Source organism: Haemorhous mexicanus, chromosome 15 (assembly GCF_027477595.1).
Source record: "Haemorhous mexicanus isolate bHaeMex1 chromosome 15, bHaeMex1.pri, whole genome shotgun sequence".
Taxonomy (NCBI): domain Eukaryota; kingdom Metazoa; phylum Chordata; class Aves; order Passeriformes; family Fringillidae; genus Haemorhous; species Haemorhous mexicanus.
Window position 1 is genome coordinate 11,610,717 of NC_082355.1, and position 20,701 is coordinate 11,631,417.

At 41.0% G+C, this 20,701-nt stretch overlaps 1 protein-coding gene across 4 annotated transcripts in view; it reads right to left on the reverse strand.

Annotated features, from left to right (window-relative positions):
- GABRB2 (gamma-aminobutyric acid type A receptor subunit beta2) overlaps positions 1-12,822 on the reverse strand; it is a 144,428-nt gene extending 131,606 nt beyond the window's left edge. The window contains exons 1-5 of one of the 4 annotated variants that reach the window (XM_059859810.1): positions 12,699-12,822; positions 12,431-12,549; positions 11,441-11,673; positions 11,223-11,314; positions 10,333-10,400 (exon numbers count right to left, since the gene is read on the reverse strand). In XM_059859810.1, the coding sequence (XP_059715793.1) occupies positions 10,333-10,400; positions 11,223-11,314; positions 11,441-11,517 (237 nt within the window). In that variant the 5' untranslated portion in view covers positions 11,518-11,673; positions 12,431-12,549; positions 12,699-12,822. The other 3 variants (XM_059859811.1, XM_059859809.1, XM_059859812.1) reach the window with 3 other exon arrangements.
- Between the last annotated feature and the right edge of the window lie 7,879 nt (positions 12,823-20,701).

The following is a 20,701-nucleotide window of genomic DNA, read 5'->3' on the forward strand; positions in this document are numbered from 1 at the left end:
CACGACAACATTTTAACATTTTTGGAGACTATTACCCAGTCCCATTTACACTTATGGATGAGGCATTATAAGAATCTTGTATTGCATTTCAAGTCACTCAAATGCCCACAAATCTGTGAAACCCATGCAGAAATAGCCTCTGTGGAAAAATCAGCATCACATTTACACATTTTAAGACTTCCAAACAAGGCTCACATGGGACCTGAGCTCACAAAAGCATTCTGCAGAGCCTATGCACAGAGGTGGGTACTTTTAACAGCAGATTTGAATGCAGCAGGCTAACTAGGATGATTATAGATTTCTCTGTAACTGGTCACTTGTGTCACATAATAGTAGATTAATGAAAAACAGTATTTATTTCCAGGCATTTACACTAACAGGAATGATTGTAGTTAAGAGTCCCCTGGAATTTCCATTACAAATCTATTTTTTGAGGAATTATATGTCAGCTATAATAATATATTCTTAGCTGAAACTCAATATGAAAGGTCTCAGCTATGCATTATTCAGGAAATGTTCCTACACCTTTGAAAAGGCTTCTGACAAAATTAGGAAAAGAGAGTAATTTTACCTCATTTTCCTATTTATTGTGATTGTTGAGCATTTTATTTTGAGCAACCTAAGGCAGCCTTTGCTACAAGATACAAATGGTAGCACTGTAAATTCTGGATGGACTCCCTACAAGTATCTCACAATGCAAAATGTCGGTGAAAAAGAGCAACTGGACAGTAAAACACATTGAACAGTCACTTAAGTTTAAGGAATATTTCAGGCTGATTAAAATGCTTCTTTGGTCATTTCTGGACCTACATAATTAAAGAAAAAAATGACAGAATTAGTAGAAAAATGTTCCTTTTTGTGTGAAAAAGACATGCATGTTTGTTTAATCCTATTTCCTTCTTCCCTGTATATTGTCTAAAAGAATAAATCATTTCCTAATAAGTCACACTCCTAAATTATTTAAATTTATTAATTCAATCTACTGAACCTTCAAACTACTTTTTTCCACTTAAATGTTATGGCTCCTTTGGTGCACATCTTGTCAAACATGGATTAACACTCTTATTCTGACACACCTGAGAGAGCCAGCAGTCTATTGGGTCACCAATCCTTTGGAAAGGGAAAAAAAAAAAAATCTCACAATGCTCTACAAGTTCTTTGGAACTGCAGGGCTATTAAGTCAAAAATACACTTATAAAAGAAACAAATAAGGATTACACAGTGGACCATAACAATTTCTGGACTATTGGGTGATAACTGTTATGCAAATGACAACACATTCACCCTTACTAACCAAAAGCAATTAACACTGTTTCACTACTTTCACTGTGGTTGCAATAATGTGCCTCCTTTTTTTTAACAATATTCATTTTTAAAGGTCTATACAGAAAATTTTAAAAGTCTGAACACTAATTTTATTCAGTCAAGAAGAAAGAATCTCTTCCAATTATTAAAAAACAATTCAAACTTCCATGGAAAAAATTAAATCAATTTACAAGAGACATTAGGATCAGATTTTCCCAAGGCTTCTGCATCCATAGTAGTGAATGGTTTTTAGAAAGGCTTCAATATCTTTTCCAGTACTTAATGACTACATTTTAATAGCTGGTTCTCACTGAGAAATAGATGCCTTCAGTTCCATGAGAGCAATAGGAATTTCTGGCTACTTCATAGTTGTAGGTAATGAAAGAAGTAGAATGAGAAAGACCTCTGAAATCTAAATCACAAGTCACCAGTCTGAGCCATCCCAAATATACGAATATCCATATGCATTTCTGGAGGACTTTTTCATCTCAGTTTGGCTTAGCATGACCTTTACTTTACTCTACACCTAATAACAACTTCTCTCCAAGGGTTGTATCTAAAAATAAACAACACTTAGAGCATTTTGCAAATTAGGGCCTTTTGCCCAAACCAACTGTTCAAGGAAATAGTGGTGACTAATCTCTGAAAAATATTACAGTCGCCCTGTTCTTCTAAGTTCTTCTAAGCCTTCTGATGTTTGCATCTTTGTAATGGAGTTTCTCACGCACTTTTATGTAAATAATGATTGTTTTTGCATTCCTTTCTGGAGGAGGAGAAATTTGATAAACCTGTTAGTTTGACAAGTGTTGTTAGAGAAGCAGCAATTTCATCTTCCAATCCAGAGTCACTTTTAGAATTCTGTATATATCGAGGTCAACAAATAAACTTCTTTTTACCTTAAAAGTTTCAGTTTCATTCCGTGTCCTATTACTACATATTACATTCACAAGTTTCTGCCATTTTGATGATTTAGCTTTCCCAGTTGACAAAGATCTACACTGCACATCTACTCAGGAAGGAGCTGCTCCAGGTGAGCAGGCATGTTGTTCCTGCTGAAGCCCATTCAGGCAGGTTATAATACCTAAATCTCATGCAAATACAGACAAAACCATTGTGCTTAGGTAATGTCTAACCTAACAGAAAGTCATGGCTACTCTGGTTCAAAACCACTTCCAGTGACAGAGAAGGCAAAGGATGTGCTGTCAGCCTTTCATGGGTTAATTTATGACATGCAAGCCCTGTTTTTCTGGTCCCCTGACACCTGAACTCTCCCACTCCCAAGCAGCACGGGCTACCAATCCATCTAGAGCAGAGGTTCCTACAGCCAGACTGCCCTGCAGCAAGGGATGCAAAACATGGCCATGGCAAGAGACGGTCACAAGCAGTAATAAGGACACCCAATTGTGAAGGAAAATTCTAGGGTTTAATCCTTTGTTGCAGAGTAGTTTGGTTAACAGAAATCCCTGTTCATGAAAGAAGAAACAGTCCGGAGAGCAGACACTGGAACAAGCATTTTCCACTTCAAATAGCTGAATTTTTTGAATAAGGCTTTCATTAGGGTAATTTAACATACGGCTCCTGTCCAAGGCCAAGCTTTGTGTAATTTTTTTCTACTTGTTCAAAATTTATAAAGTTGAGTTTGTCTTTCAGCACAACCACAAAGAATCAGTGGTTTGTTTACAGGAAAAATCAGTGGAAAGACTCAGAAGTGACACATTTGCTGTAATAGCACACACTTGAGTTACAAAATGCATCTCTCAGAAGGGTTGCTTGTCTCCCCACACAGTTAAAATTATTACTTGAGAACTAAGAAGTGAATCCCTCTGTCAGTACTCAGAGAATAAAAATTAATATGCCTTAACTTTGATGGAGATATGCAAAAAGAAGCTCGAGATAGAAATATAGAACAGTCCCCCTGTTCTTTTAAGTTTGGGGACAGGGGAAGAGGTCACACTCTCAATGCTTTATCTGACCTGTGATAAACTACACTGAATATTATCTACATATTCTGTATTCAATTGCATATATGTCAATTTCCTGAATATTAAATTCATTCTTATTTAGAACAGGACTTCTAGTTTTTATTGGGAATTAATTACACCCTTATTTGAAAAACTCATACAAGAATGTCACATACAGTTGGTGTGATTCCAAGTCTTGGGAAGATCTTTGCATTGTTCAACTAATTTGAAAATACTTAGCCAGAAAATTTGCATGTAAAGATTTTTGTAGGCAAATGCTGTGAAGTGAGAGCTGTGCTACTTTCCTGGCCTTCAGTCAGGCAAGACTGAAACTGTAAATATGCCCCTATGTCACTATTCCTCCAGGGCTTGTGCTGTCCTGGCTGTTATCCATCCACTGTACACAGCATCTCTGTCAAGAAATGGGAGCAGGGTGGGAATCCCTGTAGAAGCACAGTTAGGGTAATTACTGTAGAGCACAGAAGCCGATTCTGTCCTGGCTTTCTTTGTGCAAGCCCACAATTGACAACATTTGTTAATGCCTACAATTCATATGTAATTATACACAGGTATAGACAGATTGCATCCTCTCATAATAGCAAAGTTTTCAGTTTTAATAACTTCAGAAATAGTCAAATGTCTGGAGTTATCATCTCCAAAGACAAACAAGATGCCATCTTCCATGTCTTAAAAGGGGACTTACAAAAAGGACCTTGTGGATGAGCACCATCCTTTGAAATGAGGGGACTGAACCTTGCTTAATTCTACTTAATTCTTACAAGCACTATCTGAGAACTACAGCATCAACCACTGGAAGTCTACTAAGAATCTGGATTACTTCAGGAAAAAAAAAAATTTACTACACAAGACTGTTCATCAACATGATTGAATACTAAAGTTTCTATTATAAACCTTGCAGAGGGTTGCATGATGTATGAGGATAAAAAAGGGAGGGAGGAATAATAAGGATTTAGTCATGGTGCACTGACAGACTTTAGAGTCACTAAGGAGCACAAATACAACCATTGGAACAGCTTAAACTTGTAACAAGTTTGTAGAGTACAACATAAAAATCTTTTATTCTACTACACAGCTCATCTATAAAGATTTTATGTGATTTTCAAGAGAGGAGTTATGAAATAAAGCAGCCTATAGCAGGAGCTAACAAGTGCACTTCATGCTCATTCCCACGCATTAGCACCAAGACACTGCCCATAAAACACATTAAAGATAAATTTATCTTTTCTCCTGTGGCAAGAGCCAAAACACTTCAATGTTTATAGATCAAGGCTTTCTTAAAGGAAAAAACAAAAAAAAAACCAAAACAAAACAAAAAAAAAAAAAAAGCCCACCCCAGATGACAATGATTATTAATTCAGTAGTACAAATCACCTCCAAGGCAATCTCTTTAAATTTCTAACCACCGTCCCCTGGTCTGTAGAAGGGAGTGATCACTTGGAAAAAATCACCACCACCAACCAAACAAGAAGATTTTTTTAATGATTAAAGTCCTGCAACACTGTAGCATCCTGAAAGTGCAATCCAATTAACAAACCATTTATATTGACCTTAAAAAAAATGAGAATTACATCACCCTTCTATAGATGTAGAACATAGATACATATAATATATATAAATATAGTAGATAATATTTTATTACTTGTGAACTATCTTGTAAAAGTAGTTACAAACTTGCTATATTCCTCCATATATGTTCTAGATGAATCTTTTCATGCTCTGGCTACCCATATTCTAGCAAAACCAGCATGAAGACTTCAATCCACATGCGCAGTATCTATAGGAAGACTCATTTTGGTCCTCAAGAATAAATATTTCATTTGGACATAGGAGCTCTTTTTTATTTTCACATAACTTTAAAATATGAAAGGAAAATGCCTGAATTAGAGACATATAGTAACAAAAACCGGAAATCCACACTAATATAATTTAGTTCAGTTCAAAAATGTCCTGCAATGTTATTCCAGACAGTAACTGAAGGAAAAGGTTAAACAAGGTTTTAGTAAAAAGAAGTTCTCACTTCTAAGATGTACATCACCTGCTCTGCATTCAAAGAAATCTCTGTAGACACACTTCAGTATGAGTCAGTAATGCATAAGCACAATAATTTGACAAGAGCCCAATTCCAACTGTCTGCTGAGAAATGCAGTTTTATGTGAAGAAACACATGCATTTATGACACAGAGAAACTAATAAAACCAACTGTCTCTGGCAGCAGAGGTATTTAGCAAAGCAGCACCTTCTCAATATTCCAATATTTCATTTTCAATGCATTTTCAGCCCAGTTCTCTCCTTTTTTTTTTCTCTCTGTAGAGCATGTGCAGCAACATAAACAACTAGAAAGGTTTAAAAAAAGAAGATACTGCTGACAGAAACCATTTTCATGACCTTTCCCTCATCTCTTTCTGCACCAGTGTATATAGGACAATTTTTCCTCTCTTCTTTTCTCTCTATCAAGACTTTTCCATGACGTTTTGGGTTTGGAACAGCTCCACCCTATTTTCTTACCACTTAATCCCCATTTGTTTTTATATCACAAGCCATCTATTCCCTTTACACACATGAAGACAATTGCTGCTACTTGAGAGGCAGAAACACAGGTCCTGTTGTTTTCATTATCTAAACCTATTTAATAATCTAAACCCTGAGCTTTGTTAATGTCTCTGAATGAAAATACCTCAAGAAAAAGGAGAGATTTTAAGTAAACCAGTAGTGGGCTTCCATTATCAAGAGCAACTCAAAATCTGAGGTCTACCAGCAAATTACTGAGGTCTACCAGCAAATTACAGCTATGCCTGCCTGCATGTTTCTGAGAATATTCTGATCTATGAGAATTATACCTATTGTTTTGTGCAACTTTGGCATAACTCAAATACAGAAGTGAAATACAACATTAGAAAAAATAGAAAGCTTTCTTTAGAGCTTTGAAGCTATTAGGCTCTGCTATGTAAAACTTGGCACACACTAAGAAATAAACCTTTCCCTGATAGATGGTAACAGCTCCTTTGTTTCTCCAACTCCCACTTGATGGAAGGATTATGCTCTCAATCAACAGTAATGGCCCTACTAAGACAAACCAATACATCATCCCTAACTCCACACACACCACTGACTCCATGTGCCAAAACCTGCACACTAGGCAAGCAAACACTGGGAATTAAATAAACACTTCAGGTTCCTCTCTGCAGGCCCCCATGACCCACAGTGTGAATAGTTATATTTAATTATACTTATATCTAGATAAAAAAATAGCCAATAGTGATATTGGATCATACAGCCACCCCAGGACACACATACAACCCAACACCTCAACAAGCATATATTTCCTGAGTAAAATCTGTAGCCACAGAGTATTTCTCTCTCTTTTCAAGACATTCTGTACTAGAATCCCAGAATAGCCACAGAACAAGGGGGAAAAAAAATGAAGGAAATGTTGACCTATTTAATAGTGAATAAGCCAAGATATGGAAAACTAACACATGACCAACATTATCCATAGAAATCCTCGTGTCTTATCTAGATAGATCAAATGCACAACACGTTCTGCAGAATCTTCAGGGGTCTCTAGGGAAGAAAATTTATTTCTGTACTTTCTAATGAACCTGTAACAATTTTTCAAAGAGTTTGTGAGGGAATAGTTGGGAGAAAAAGGGAGAAAAGTAGAATGGAGAATCGTCTTCATCGCTACGTTTTCAAGGGATCTATTCCAAAAATTAACTGAGAGGAAAATGTGGAAATGTGAACATTGCATTAGACTCACTGCACCATAGCTAATCTTACATAACATCAAATTCATTAGCCCAGGAAAACCATTGAAGTAGCCTTGACAGATCTCCATCTTTGCTCTCCATTGTTACCTGAATAAGAGAATCCCTAAGAAAATCTATAATATAACTACAATAAAGGATACGCTCAACAATATTGCAGGTCCTGATGACATGTGGAATTAGCCATTATCATTCCTGCATCACATAAAATGCCTGCTGTAGATTTTTCTTTGCACAACACAAAGAAGTTAGTCCACGTAGTCATGATATTTGTTGATAACCACAAACACTTGAAGTTCTCACTTTTCTCATGTGCATTGAGTGTGTTCTTCAGAGCTGGAACAAATTGTTTTCAAGTACCATTTCTGTAAACTCAGACAAATGGTAGTTCAAGTTTCTGACTGCCCAAGGTAAACAGCTTACAGCTTCAGCTCTGCTGCATAAAAGAAATAATTATAAGGCACCTGTAAAGCCCAACACACTCTGAATTCTTTATGATGCAAGTGCTCATCACCTCTTTAAGAATTCAAAGTCAACAATAATATTCTTGAATAACCTTAACATATTTGTACTTTCTATCAAAGCAAGTCTAAATTATCCTGTTCAACACAGTGAAAACTTCATGATTTACTCCATGACACTGGAGTGACATAAACATTCTCCCTGCAGGGTGGCACAAGTTGACATGGTAGTTGCAATATACCAAGACTGAGAACGAAATGTAATTTTAAAACAAATAAACATGAAAATTAATAAAAATTATCTCAAGCTGAACAACTATGATTATTTAGCATTTCTCCCAAGGCATAAGTTTGAGCCCAATAATGCTAGTCCATGAGTCCATGCAATGATCTGCCTTTAGATAAAGTCAGTAGTGTTTGCCATGACTACAAACGAAGTTATAAAAAGGCCAGGCTTCTAAAAAACAGGTCCATAAATCCAAAAGGCTCTTTCTGTGTCTCTTGTTATCTCAGAAGGCTTTGCATCAGCTGGCATTCCATGGTATTCCTCCTGGTTTCTACTCCAAATTCGGGTAAATGTGCAAACAAAAAGGCCAAGGCCTTGCATACTAAGTATTTTGTTGTTTCTTTTTATGTCTCTCTCCTCATTCATTTCAGGTTATACTCAGGGTATATTGGGACTTGCTACGTTATACACACCATTGTAAAATCAAGTGTTACATTTTGCAATTAAGCAGATTATAATCTTGGTTTGGTATCTCTTTTGAAACTGCAAATAAAAAAAAAACCCATTATGTAACATGATGGCCTGGGTTTAAGAAATAGGTGGCTTCCTAGAGTAAAATAAACCCAGAGTTTAAATGCTTTAGGCAAATTAGTAGGACAAAATTGTATATACAGTTCCTCCTCTGAGTTCTGCAGATAGTCTGAAAAGACTTTTTTTCAGAAAGGTCAAACATTTCATTATAGAAACACAAACTGACTACAGAATACTAAAAATAATACTGCCTTATATAGTTAGGCTGTAAAGATCAGATCACAGTATTCTGATAAGCTATCACCTTTAATTGGAGACCAGAAGTCTAGAAACCATTTAAAGAAACAAAGAAAACGAATCAGAAGATTTTTAACAATTTTTTCACATGAACTTTCTAGTTCTGAAGGGATGGGAGGATAAAACACTGCCCTGGTAGATTGCAGCCCCAACAAGGAAGCCTCCTGCCTCCCTCATTGCTCAGGGCTGGCTAAGAAATAACTCTATGTCACCCTTCCTCCCACCCACAGTTCTCTTAATGAAAAGCAAGTGGTTTCAAACACAATGTACTTTCCTTCCTCTGCTCTTAAAGCTCCTGGAGGTAGAACACTAGATAACAAGTTTAGTGATACAAAGTTTGGGAGCCCTTTTAGAAGCTTAGAAATTTCCCAGAAGTAATGTTTAAGAGGGTGAAATTATTCAGGTTCCCTGGAATCTTGAAAAAGACCAGTATCAAGCACTCGGTCACCAACACCTCCCTGTCTCACAGTAAAATCACCTGCAATGTTACTCTCCAATTAGGCCAAGGGCTTTATTTTGCATTAAGAAAAAAACTCCTGTACATCACACAAGTCATTCTGTTTGAGAGCAAATGTTTGCCAATTCATCCAGTGCAACATCTCTGAGAACCCAAGCATGACCCTGAGGAACTAAATATTTCAGTAGTAAAAGGAAATTAAAACAACTGGTAACTTCCAAGTGTTATTTTCAAAAGCATGGTTACAGCTACAGCAATAGCCCTAAAATCACACCTGTATTTAGAAAGACGCTTACTTGAAACCTCTTCAACAATAATGGAAAGTTTGCTTCAAAGAACAAACTTGCATCACAAATACTTGACAAAATCACATTTATTTTGCATCACTTTTGTACTATGTTTTAGTGTCTTTGGATGTTCATTATAAGCCCTTATGAGTGCTAGGCCAAATTCCACATGCTCAACCAGTCAACATGCAAATTAAGACAAAAAGTTCAAAACTTGACCCCAAACATTCCCAAATAATAACTTAATGTTAATAAAGTTTCATCTAAGTCAAGTACAGCTTCCTCTAAAGTATGAATCAGACTTGTCCAATTTTCTCCACACATTAGTCTCCCAGGGGATGTAAGTGAAACAGAGAAAGAAACACGTCAAATTACTACGTTCTGAACAAGTTCAGTATTTGAAGACAGTCAGTTCTAAATAAGAGAGGCAAACATCTCAGAAAAATTAAACTTCCAAAATCATAGACCCTTTCATCACCATTCAAAACTAATGTCAGGCTAGGGAAAAAAACAGGTAAATTTTGAACACACACAGAAAGAAAAATCTTTTTTTGTTGTTTTTAATAGACAGTGCCGGGCTCAGAGACAGCGGCAATCGCTGATTATGATTTTGTTTTTAGCCAGGCACACAAGGAGGGCATCGGGCAGGGGCTGAGTCCGAGGCGCGGCGGCTGCGCGGGGCCCGGGTGCGGTGCGCGCGCGTGGCCGGCAGGGGGCGCCGTTGCTCGCTGGAAGGCGCTGAGGGCGGGCGCGCCCCCGGAGCTGCCGCAGGAGCGGCCCCGCGCACCCCGCTCGGAGCCGCCGCTCCTCGCCCGGGAGCCGCCGCCGGCAGCGGGGGAAGGCCGCCCCCGACCCGCCGCCGACCCCCCAGCAGCCGGTGTGCCCCGCCCCGGCGCCTCCCCGGGGCAGGAGGCCGCGCCGGGCCCCCCCACGCCCGCGGGCACCGCTCCGCCTTGGCAGGGGCGGGGGAAGCGGCAGCCACCCCCTCGGAGAGCGAGCAGCCCCGAAGCCGAAGTACTCACCATATTGACTTCCGAGACCATATCTATACTGGCAATGTCTATGTTCATGCCAACAGCCACTGGGGGACCTGCAAACCAACAAGATGGTCCGCAATGTGATCTCGAAGAACTTAACTCGTTCTTACCAGAGTTAGCAGGGCGAACACACCGCGCACGTCGTTTAAACGCAACCAGAAAGTCGGGAGGGAGGTACGAAGCGCTTCCCCACATCTTTGCCCTCCGCAGCGGGGTCCCAGCGCGGCCGCGGGGCCGCACGCTGCCCGGGCCGAGGCGGTGCTTTATGTAACACCGCACACGTGCGGCACCGCCGCGCCCGCTCCGCGCCCCTGCGCCGGCCTCCGCGGCCGCTCAGCCCCGCGGCCCGGGCACGCCGAGCACCGAGCCCCGGGGGAGGCATGGGGGGGGCGGGGGGGAAAGGGCCACCCACAGAGAACACGTCCGAAATAAACAAACTAGTTGGAAGTAGGAGCGCGCAGGGGGTTAAATAACATTTTTGTATCAGTTAACGGCACGTCTTGTACTCGAAAATAGTAGCTGTGATCATAGGCACATTAGGCTGAAAGAAGCAAACGTTGGGTGAACTTAAGAGAGATTTGCATCTCGATAAAACCAGTTAAACAAGGGTTTAATTACAGGTTAGTAAAGTGTCATCACACACACACACAATGAGGGACCGATTAGCAATATACAAGTGATTTAAGTGATGGCATTAGGAGCATCCTTTGCTAAGAAAATTGAGAAACAATGGGCTTAACTTTGGATCAGCTACAGGAAATGGCAACACACACCCCCCAAAGCAACAGCACCCACAAGACGTTTGAAACCGCCCCCATACACAACGCACCCAGCCCGGATATGCAACCTCTCTTATGCAAAAGCAGTCAAATTACCTCCAAAATCTGGCCTCAAGCGAATATCATAGCCCTTCAGCAGTCTATCCACGGTCTCTTTCACCAGTGACATATTACTAGGGTCATTGACACTAAAGAAAAAAGAAAGAAAAATACTGTATTATTTCTGATTTCTCAGCCCCCAGCTGTACATTTCTCTCAGCAGCAGCATGCACTGCAATTCAAAGTAAAGGAAAAGAGATACCTTAATCACTTACCTCTGTGCACACACCGCAGCTATTATTAAAGGGAATGACCAAATCCCAAAGTAACCCTTTTTCCGGACTCTCAGCATCCCTTTAGCTTTTGATATGATTTAGGGTTTCAGTGAAGAGAAGAAGAGATCCAACTTATTCTGGCCAGTGCAGTAATTCTAATGTGAAGCGCATGCGCACGGCGTACCACAACATCAAAAGGAGCAGTGGTTGCTGCTGGAGATGGAGCAAATTTCCTTGAAAAAAAAAATTAAAGGGGAAGAAGGAAATGCATTATTTAAAAAAGAAAAAAAAGTAATCCACAGGAGGACCCAGTATATTTTTGTTGTCCTTTTTGTTATTATAGAATATAAATCACAGCAAGAAGAGAAGTTCCAGGAGTTGCAAGGTACAGCGGCTTTGCAACCTAGTTTAAGCGTTGGGGGGGCTGGACGGACTCGGATTAGGCACGGGGAGAATAGTTAAAAAGGAGAATGCACTGCGTACGTATGGGGGCAGGTGGGGGGAGAGAGGGGGCAGCTTAACTTTTTAGTCCCTGGAAAGAACCGCCTGAAGCGAGGAGAGGTGCGGGCAAAGGAGCCGGCGCGGGCAACGGGGGCGGGCGGTGGGGGAGGAGGGAGATGAGCGCCTACAATATTTCTCACGGAGGAAAAAAAAATGATGACGAATAGTTTCTTGTAAGAGGGGTTTAGGCTGTTTCTTTCCTTACTGTGATGCCAGGCGCTATTCCCGGAGCAGAGGCACTGGGAACTGAGGGGATCGCCGGCTCCCGCTGGTCACTGGCTGGTGCCTGAGGGGCGGCGCGGGGACCCCGCTGCCCCCCGGCGCATTTTCCCTACATCGACCGATGTTTAACCCAGGGATGCGAGTTCTTCAGGTAGAACGGAACCTGGCCACGGAGCGGGGGGAGGGTGGCCAAGGGGAAGAAAAACACCACCCTGAAAAGCTTTCAGTGACCATCCAGACCCCACGTAGGTGCATAAGCCCACTTACCTTAGCGGGTAAAACACCCAGGCTCTTCAAAATGCAGCGTGTGATCCAATTAATGCCTCGGAAGAAACCGGAGACGAGAGGAAAGCTGATCTGGGGATGCTTTGAGTGACATTTAAATCCTGAGCAGAAAACGAGATAGAAAGGAGAGAGAAGGGAAAAAACAAACCCATGAAAAACAACAAACACCGGAGTTAAATTATTCCTCTCAAATCTGCTTTGCGCCCGTCGCTCCTTTTACACCACCTCCTCCTCCTCCTCACTCACATACCCGCTCGGCCCCGCGGATCTGTGCTGCTTCACCGAGCGGATCTGGGCGTGCACACGTCCTCGGTCGGCCCGGGCGGCGCGGGGAAGGGATTGGGAACACTTTGGGCGTCAATTAACAAAAGAAATATTTAACTCGCTGCAGGAGAGTAGAGGAGCGGGAAAAAAAAAAAAAAAAAAAAAAAAAAAAAAAAAAAAAAAAAAAAAAAAGGATTAAGAAAAAAAACAGAGGAGGAAAGGGGAAAAAATAGGAAAAACGGCGGGTGGTGGGGGAGGGACAAGGCTGAAGGTGTTGCTCAAAGATCGAGGCGGGCTGGAGAGCCGCTCGCTCCCCGGCACGGCGCGGTCCCCGGCGCGGGCTGATGCACTCCGGAGCTCCTGCCCGGACCGGCCACCGCCTCCTGCTCCCCGGGAAAGCCGCGATTCGCCTCGCACGGCCGGGCCGGCCCCAGCCCACATGGAGGCGCACCCTGGCCCGGGAGCAGGAGTCAGGAGGGGTGCGAGTCCGGGGGGGATGCTCGGGGAGAAGAGGCGGCGGCGGTTCCCCGGGAAGGGAGAGGGGAGGAAGGGCTGAGGTGGGGGCGACGGCGAGGCGGTAGGATGAAGCCTCACCTAGGGATGGAGGGGGGGAGCTGCCTCCGAGAGACGGCGGAGCTGCTAAAAAAAAAATAAACAGCCACGCCGCGAAGCAGTCGGCAGCCCCGAAAAGCAGGCAGCCATTTAATACAGAGCGACAGCTACCCTGGCCGGAGCGCTCGGGAGCGGGGAAGCCCCGCAGCATCCACCTGCCGCTGGAGCGGGGCCAGGGCGGCCCCCGGCCTCCCCCGCCGCCCGGCCCGGCTCGTCCTGCCAGCGGCACCCTGGCACTGCTCCCGGGGGGGAACAAATCGGGCCCCTGTCCCTCCCTGCCACTGCCTCAAACCGCCCCGCTGTGTGCCTTTCGACTCAAGTAAGTAGCTGCTCGGGTTTTCCTCCCAGAAACAAAATAGCCATCCTTTAGGGGGCTGGGGGCAATTCGTCAAGTCGTTTTCGCTACCTTTTCTCATTTGTAAGAATTGGAATTACGCAGAGTGAGGAAACATACTTTTCCTGCTGAAACAGACAAGATTGTGTGGGTGATAAATTTCTAATTTATGTATTCAATAGGAAAAAAAAAAAAAAACCCAAACAACTAAGTTAAAGAACGTTTAAGCATTTTTAAAATCAAAACACCCTCGGCCCCCACCCCATTTTTCAGCTTTTCGTTCCGTGGCTGGTTTTACAGAGCCACTCTCCCTGCTCACCAGTGGAGGTTTCTGTTCTCACAGAGCCAGGCTGTTTCACTGCCAAACCTCTTGAAGTATAGCCCTGAAAGGAAGATGGTGGATATGCTGTGCAGTGAATCATTTGACTTTAGATGTATAATAGGCACTTTTTTTTTTCTTTCTGCAATCATATGATAAGACCAGGAGGTCTCAAGATAAAACACTTCAATCCTGCACTGTGAAATTCACCTGCAAGTGCTAACTTGGGAGCATATCTGACACTCCTGAGCTGCTTCTGAGTGTCTGCTATTAATTGCCATTGCACCACAGAAATGTGTTTTTTGCCACATCTCAATATGACCAGAAATCAATATGAACCTCATGGTGAAGGCTGGTAATATTTGGTGCTGGAATGACGATTTTTATATTAAGAAGAATTCAAGCAATGCCAAAACATCTCTCATGTGCTGTATGCATTGATAGTCCGAGAACACTTGTTCCAGGCCCAGAGTACCCCCATGCCATGTGTAGTGAAACCTACTCTCAAGACTGGCTATCCTAGCAAAAAGCAATTGAACATATCTCAAACAAATTCAATATATGTGGATATCATGGTGCATTATGTGTGGAAAATTAATGTATAACCTTGGGTTTTGGAAATATAAAAGTTCCATTGAGCCATGTTTGGGTTGATCTGCATAACTCACTATTTTTGCTAGCTGTAAATACACCACTATCTAAATGTGTCTATAGCAGTAACATTGTCTTAGCAACCCTGCAGGCTCTGTGTGCCCAGGCAAGCCTGTGGGGAAGGGGTTTCATCATTATATATTGACAGTGTGCAAAGTCATACAGCACTTTTACAATTGTGTTCATGCTTTGCTATACTCTTTTGACAATACCACTTTTTCTCTGACTATGGGGTTGTGGTCTATCTCTGCCAGTTAAAATTTCTTATCACCTTCAAAACTCCCATTTATTTTAAGCAACTTGTCAAATAAATTGTTTCCCTCTTGTTCTCACTTGTGTCTGTGTGTTTGATTGAAAAGCGGAGGAAATAACTGGTGTGAACACCAGTATTGGCAAAATGCAGAACTGTTCATGTGACATGTTTAAGGATTGCTAAGATTTTGGGTGACTTACAATGGGCAAACAACCTGGTTCCCAGCTGGGTGCTTCTGGTCCTAAAAATATCTCACTTTGACTACAAGTGCTGTAATCTCCCAGAGAAGCCAGCAAAGATGGTCCTATTTTAAATGGCAGTTGCAGAGTATTTTGATTCTTAGCTTTCAAGATGGAAAAAAAATACCTCTCAAAACTGAAATACTCTGAAATGATGGCGCACAGTCCTTGCTGAGCAGCGTGTGATACTATTCAAGAAATGGGCAAAAAAGTAACACCATACTTATTCATCTTGTCAACCCCTGGCTACAGCATTATTTTCCTGTCACCACAAGTAATATCCCAGGCCATGTACTAAGAACTCTAAAAGGTTTTCAAATGGGTTGCTGTAAATGTGTTCATTATGCAAAATGAACTCTCAGATGGAGTAAGAGTTTCGCGATAGGCTCTCAAGAGACCCAGTCACTCAAGTCAGTAGAGACAGAGGAGATGCTGATTGATGGTACTCTGAGAACAGTAGCCCTGTATCACAAATGGTGTGACTAACAAGTTCAAAATCCCACTTTAAAAAAACTCTTTTCACTGCACCTCAACAGGTGCATTCTGTCAAAGTCCTGAATTTTTTGGCACATGGGTACGATGCAGCAGTATCAGAAATATGCAGGTGAAAGTTGTTTCCATATATCAGATAACATTTAATTATCTAAGTAACAGAAGAATGTTAATAATAAGCTATTTTGATGATTTCAATTTCCAAATTCTGTAAAACTATAAATTCACGTGAAAGACAACACAATATAGTCACCCACTGTACACATGTCCTGAACAACATTTCAAGAGACATTACCTAGGTCTCTTTACTTTCACTGTAGGTCTTCAGATCTAGTGTGTCACCATACACCATCCCATTAGCAATCAGCATGTCAGCATAAGGATGCCTGTTACATCACAAACACCCAAAAAAATATTCATGCAAGTGTCTCTACAGAAAATTAGTCTAATCTGTTGTAATGACTAACACTTGATACAAGCATGACTAACTTAACTGTAAGAGAAGAGCAAATAGGAGGGGCAAATAATCATCTCTTCTTGGTTTGCATAATTCTGTAGGACTTTAGATTTTGGAGCTCATATTTTTTCATTCTGTAACTCACTACATGCATCTCCACAGGGTTGAAGACACTATAGGTAAGACCTTACCTCAGTTCTTGACCCAGGCAGTATTTTATGAGTCTAGGACCTACTATATCTTCAAACAAAAATCTTCTGTGTAGTTTGAGCTCAGCAGAACTTAAGCGTGTATTGAGGAAAGTCTTTTAATGTGAAATTGAATTACAGATTCAAAAAAAAAAAAGGAAGTAAAAGGTTGTGCAAAACATCCTCAAGTTCTTTGATTGCAGACAGTTGGAAGCAACTCAGTAGGGACTGGAAAAATACAAAGTGTCAGGCACTGAGAATTAGGATGGATTGAGAACTGAAGTCCTCTTATCAAATCATGAAATCACCACAAAAATCTGCCCTATTTCCTTCAAGGTGGTGGAATAAATTAGTTTAACAGCTATATAGACAGCAATTTTTTAATTCCTTGATTTTAGCTACATTGGCACTTAACTAAGAAATGTCTGCAGCATCCTATCCTCTGATAGGAAGGCAGGGCAAGGAAGGCAGGGCAAGGCAAAATGAGGGATTGCATAGGGCAAGGATAGTAAAATGTTTAAAAGAAAGCAAAAAATGTGCACCAAGATTATGTCACTCTGTGTCTAAATCTCCTTCATGATGTTTGTGTAAGATTCAGCCTGAAAGCAGATTGCAGAAACCTGTTATGTTTCATGGAATCAATACTTGCTTTACCTGGGATCTGCCTCTGTTTCCACATGCTAAATGGCAGAACTTTCGCAGAGAGATATTTCTGTTCAGCAGCAATCACCCAAGTCTGAATAAACCAGTTTTTCTGAGTTGAGAGTGTTTTTAAAGAGCTGCATTATCCTCTACAGAGTCTTTTTTGCCTAAAGGGAAAGCATGGAGACAGGCTGGGGGCCAGCAAAGATGGCAAGGCACCTGTGTTCCAACTCAGGCCTAGAGGACATTATGATAATCCTGGGAAAATTCAGCATGCCATGACAGGAAAAAAGACCCACTCAAACCAATCACAAAACTTATGGTGGAATAATCCCTTTCAAGAAGCTATACACAGCAAAACCCCCTAGGAATACTGTCAGTATTTACCACTCTGCATTCAAGGATCTCTCTTTAAAATATTTCAGTGTTACTGTTGAGAGTTCTCTTCCATTCTGTCCACCCATCCCATTTTGTGCTCAGACTCGGTAGTTTACAAAGAGCTATCATCTGGAAGAGATCTCATTCATCCAAGTTGGTACAGCATTACCATGCCAGGTTCACAGGTGAGGTAGAGGAAGCATACACTGGCTCAGCACCCAAGACAATCCCTACTGAAATTAATGGCAAAATCCACATTCAGGTCAGGAACAGCAACATCAAGGCCCATCATACAAAGCATTGTGTTAAAAAACTCTAAAGACACCCAACAGATATGATTATTCAATCTTTTTACCAACCTAGTCTCTACCACATTTACAGGGAAATTAAAAACACTTTCTAATTTTTATCTAATGAAGTACTAGATGGAAATGAAAACATCCTCAGGTTGTTATAATTTTTGAGGCTACAGCTTTCAAACTAGAGGGTGTCTTAGATCCTCTAAGGTCCTTAGACTTTCAAACTAGATGTCTTAGAGAGGTCAAAGGCACAGGTATGCTCAGTCCTCCAGCAGTGATAGAGGGCTCACAGAGGGTGTGAAGCCTTGATGAATTTGTTTTGTGTGACCTCCCCTCTGATGCCTAGGGACATCTTGTATTGATTCCACACAAGCCAACCATAAGGTCACTTCAACAACTCCTATTGATCGCTTTGCCAGATGTGGGCAGTTCAGGGAAATCTTAAACAGGGTGACAAAATTGTTCAGAGCCACTTGGAAGAGCTGTGAATGAACCAGTCAGAACAAGAATCTGTCACTGGAAGCAGCTCTGGGTAGTGATACTAATCAAGGTATTAACTTTGTAAATTTATTCTCATATGTGGCAAAAGCAGCTGAGTAATACCCATACTTGATGTTGTTACACAGCAAATTCAAGGCACTGCTTTGCATTTTATCTCTCACCATGGCAACTTTGGACATTTCTTGCCAGTGTAAATCAGGAGCAACTCTACAGGTTTTACACCACTACAAAAAACTCCCAAATCCACACACCCACACCCACCAAAAAACAATCTAAAAATAGAGTTAAGGGAAAGACCTTCTCTGCAGACTAACATAATTATGCCTCTTTATTTATACATTTACCCTAATTTTGGTGAAACATGTCTGTTTAGCTCACTATGAACAATTAAGTATGCTTTATGCAAATTCCACAACAAATCTCGGTAATCCTAATTCTATACATGAATTATATGCATATTCATTCTGCCTCAGAGTTCAAGCTCAAAAAGAGCTGGACTGTTCTTTCAACTACCTTTTAACTTCTCCAGTTTATAAATACAGATAATTTCCATCACCATAAGGCATCAAGAATCACTTGAACATATTAAGAACTTATGAGTTAAACACTTTCTTGTCTAGTTTCCTAAATTTTTTCTGTTTTGAGCTTGACCATCTTCTTCCCAGTATCAGTCCACGTTATAAGGTTTTATACTAAGTCAGAGATCCTGTTGACACAGTCACAACTTTCTGTTGGGGCTATGGGTAAGAGTTCTCTTTTCTGGTGCTGATGGATGTTGCTGTCATTCCTTAGCAATTTTTTGGAAATTGGTTTTCACAGAGATTAGAACAGCCTCTAACAAAAGTTTGTTAGGACAACTATCATACCAAATATATCACAGCATAAATTGGAAGGACAAATTTGAAAGTAACAGACAATTGCATCTTGCAAGAGCTAGGTCTGAAGCATAGAAGAGAAAAGGCTATTCTTGACTTTGCCTTAAGTAACTTTCTGAAATAACTCCTGTAAGTAAGAATGATTGACCTGCTAGAGAAAAAAAATATAATTAAATTTGACATGTTTTGTGAGACCAAACTAAGCGCTACTTTGCAACACTGGAATTCAGGAGCCAAATTATTTTTAAATGAGAAGGCTATGGCAGTTCAAAGACAATGAAGTAAAAAGATTAGAAAACTAAAATCCATAGGAAGCAGCCTGGACACCATGCTGTTAGAAAGTCAGGGGAAAGCTCTGAAAACTGGTATACTAAATCAACAAAAATGCAACGGACAGAGTAGGTTTAAATATAAAGTTGGCCTTGAAGTCACTTTTTATCAATGAAACTCAGATTATGGCAGTGAGTAAGATTCCTAACCATGGCTGCCTAGGAGGTTATAATTCCAATCTGACTGCTAAAAATAAGAACTAAATAGAGTAAAAACCAAACTTTGGAAGCTTAGCAGAATGCATGTGGGATGTCAGTACCCCCAGAGATCTTTCAGTGAGACAACCATTTTACTTTGCTCTTTAGATATAAAGTGAATATGAGAAACCCATATACAGCACTGAAATAGAAAGCAGCTTTTGAGGCATTCCCAAAGATACAGATATCAAAAAGTCTGCAAGTACTGGGTATAATAAGAAGACTGAAGTTGTGCATTGCCTCTGCATTTTGTACCTTTCAAAATACACATCTCCACTACTGTATCCTTGGAGGGCTTCTTGTGGAATTATATTTAGCCTGGGTATCAGGAGCTCAGCTCTAGCAGCATGAGGCTCAGCATGCACTAATTAGTCAGGCTCCTCAGAAAGCACTTGCAGGCCATGCTCAGCCCTGCGAGGCTCAGGCACTGCTGGCATTTGAAACACACACCAGCCCAAACAGCTCATTTGGTCTTCTTGTAGCTGCACTAGAGAAGACCCTGCAAAAAAAAATGCATTTTGCCCTTGTGTGCAAGTGTCAATGTGCTTGAAAACAAGATACCAGGCAGTTTGGCATGAACATATATATCTTCTCTATTTATGTATCTATAGAGAGGATGTACACCTGTATCGTGTTTTCTGGCTTTTTCTTTGCTTTACTTCAGCTGGAAGTTGTATGTTATGCACAAAACAACTGCATAATGAATAACAAAAGCATGTTATTTAATTCTCTTGGGGGAGACCAGCAATTACTGTATACTGACTGTTCAAGGGTGTTATTTTTGTAAACAAGAAGGAAACTAAATGAGCATAGAATTCATCATTAGGAAATCATCTCTTATTCAATTAATACACATTCAAGAGAGCCCCATATGCATGTGCTCTAGCCAGTGAAGTACTGCAGGAAAATAGGAAGAGATCTCCCAGGGTGCAGCACACCCTGCTTTCTCTACCATATGCCTTCTAAATATGTTCCTCTGTATCACTACACTCACAAGGCAACTTGCTGATTCTTGGCAGATTGATTCTGATACACTAAAAACACACAATTCCTAAAGAATAGGTTTTTCCCGTACCAAAAAACCAACAAGCAAACAAACCTGCCAAATCACCAAACCAACCAAGAGAAACACCCTTATGAAAGTGATCAGTGAATTCTAGCAACAGGTAAATACTTCCAAAATCTGGAATAATCTTTCCCAATTATGGTCTCAACAAGGTCC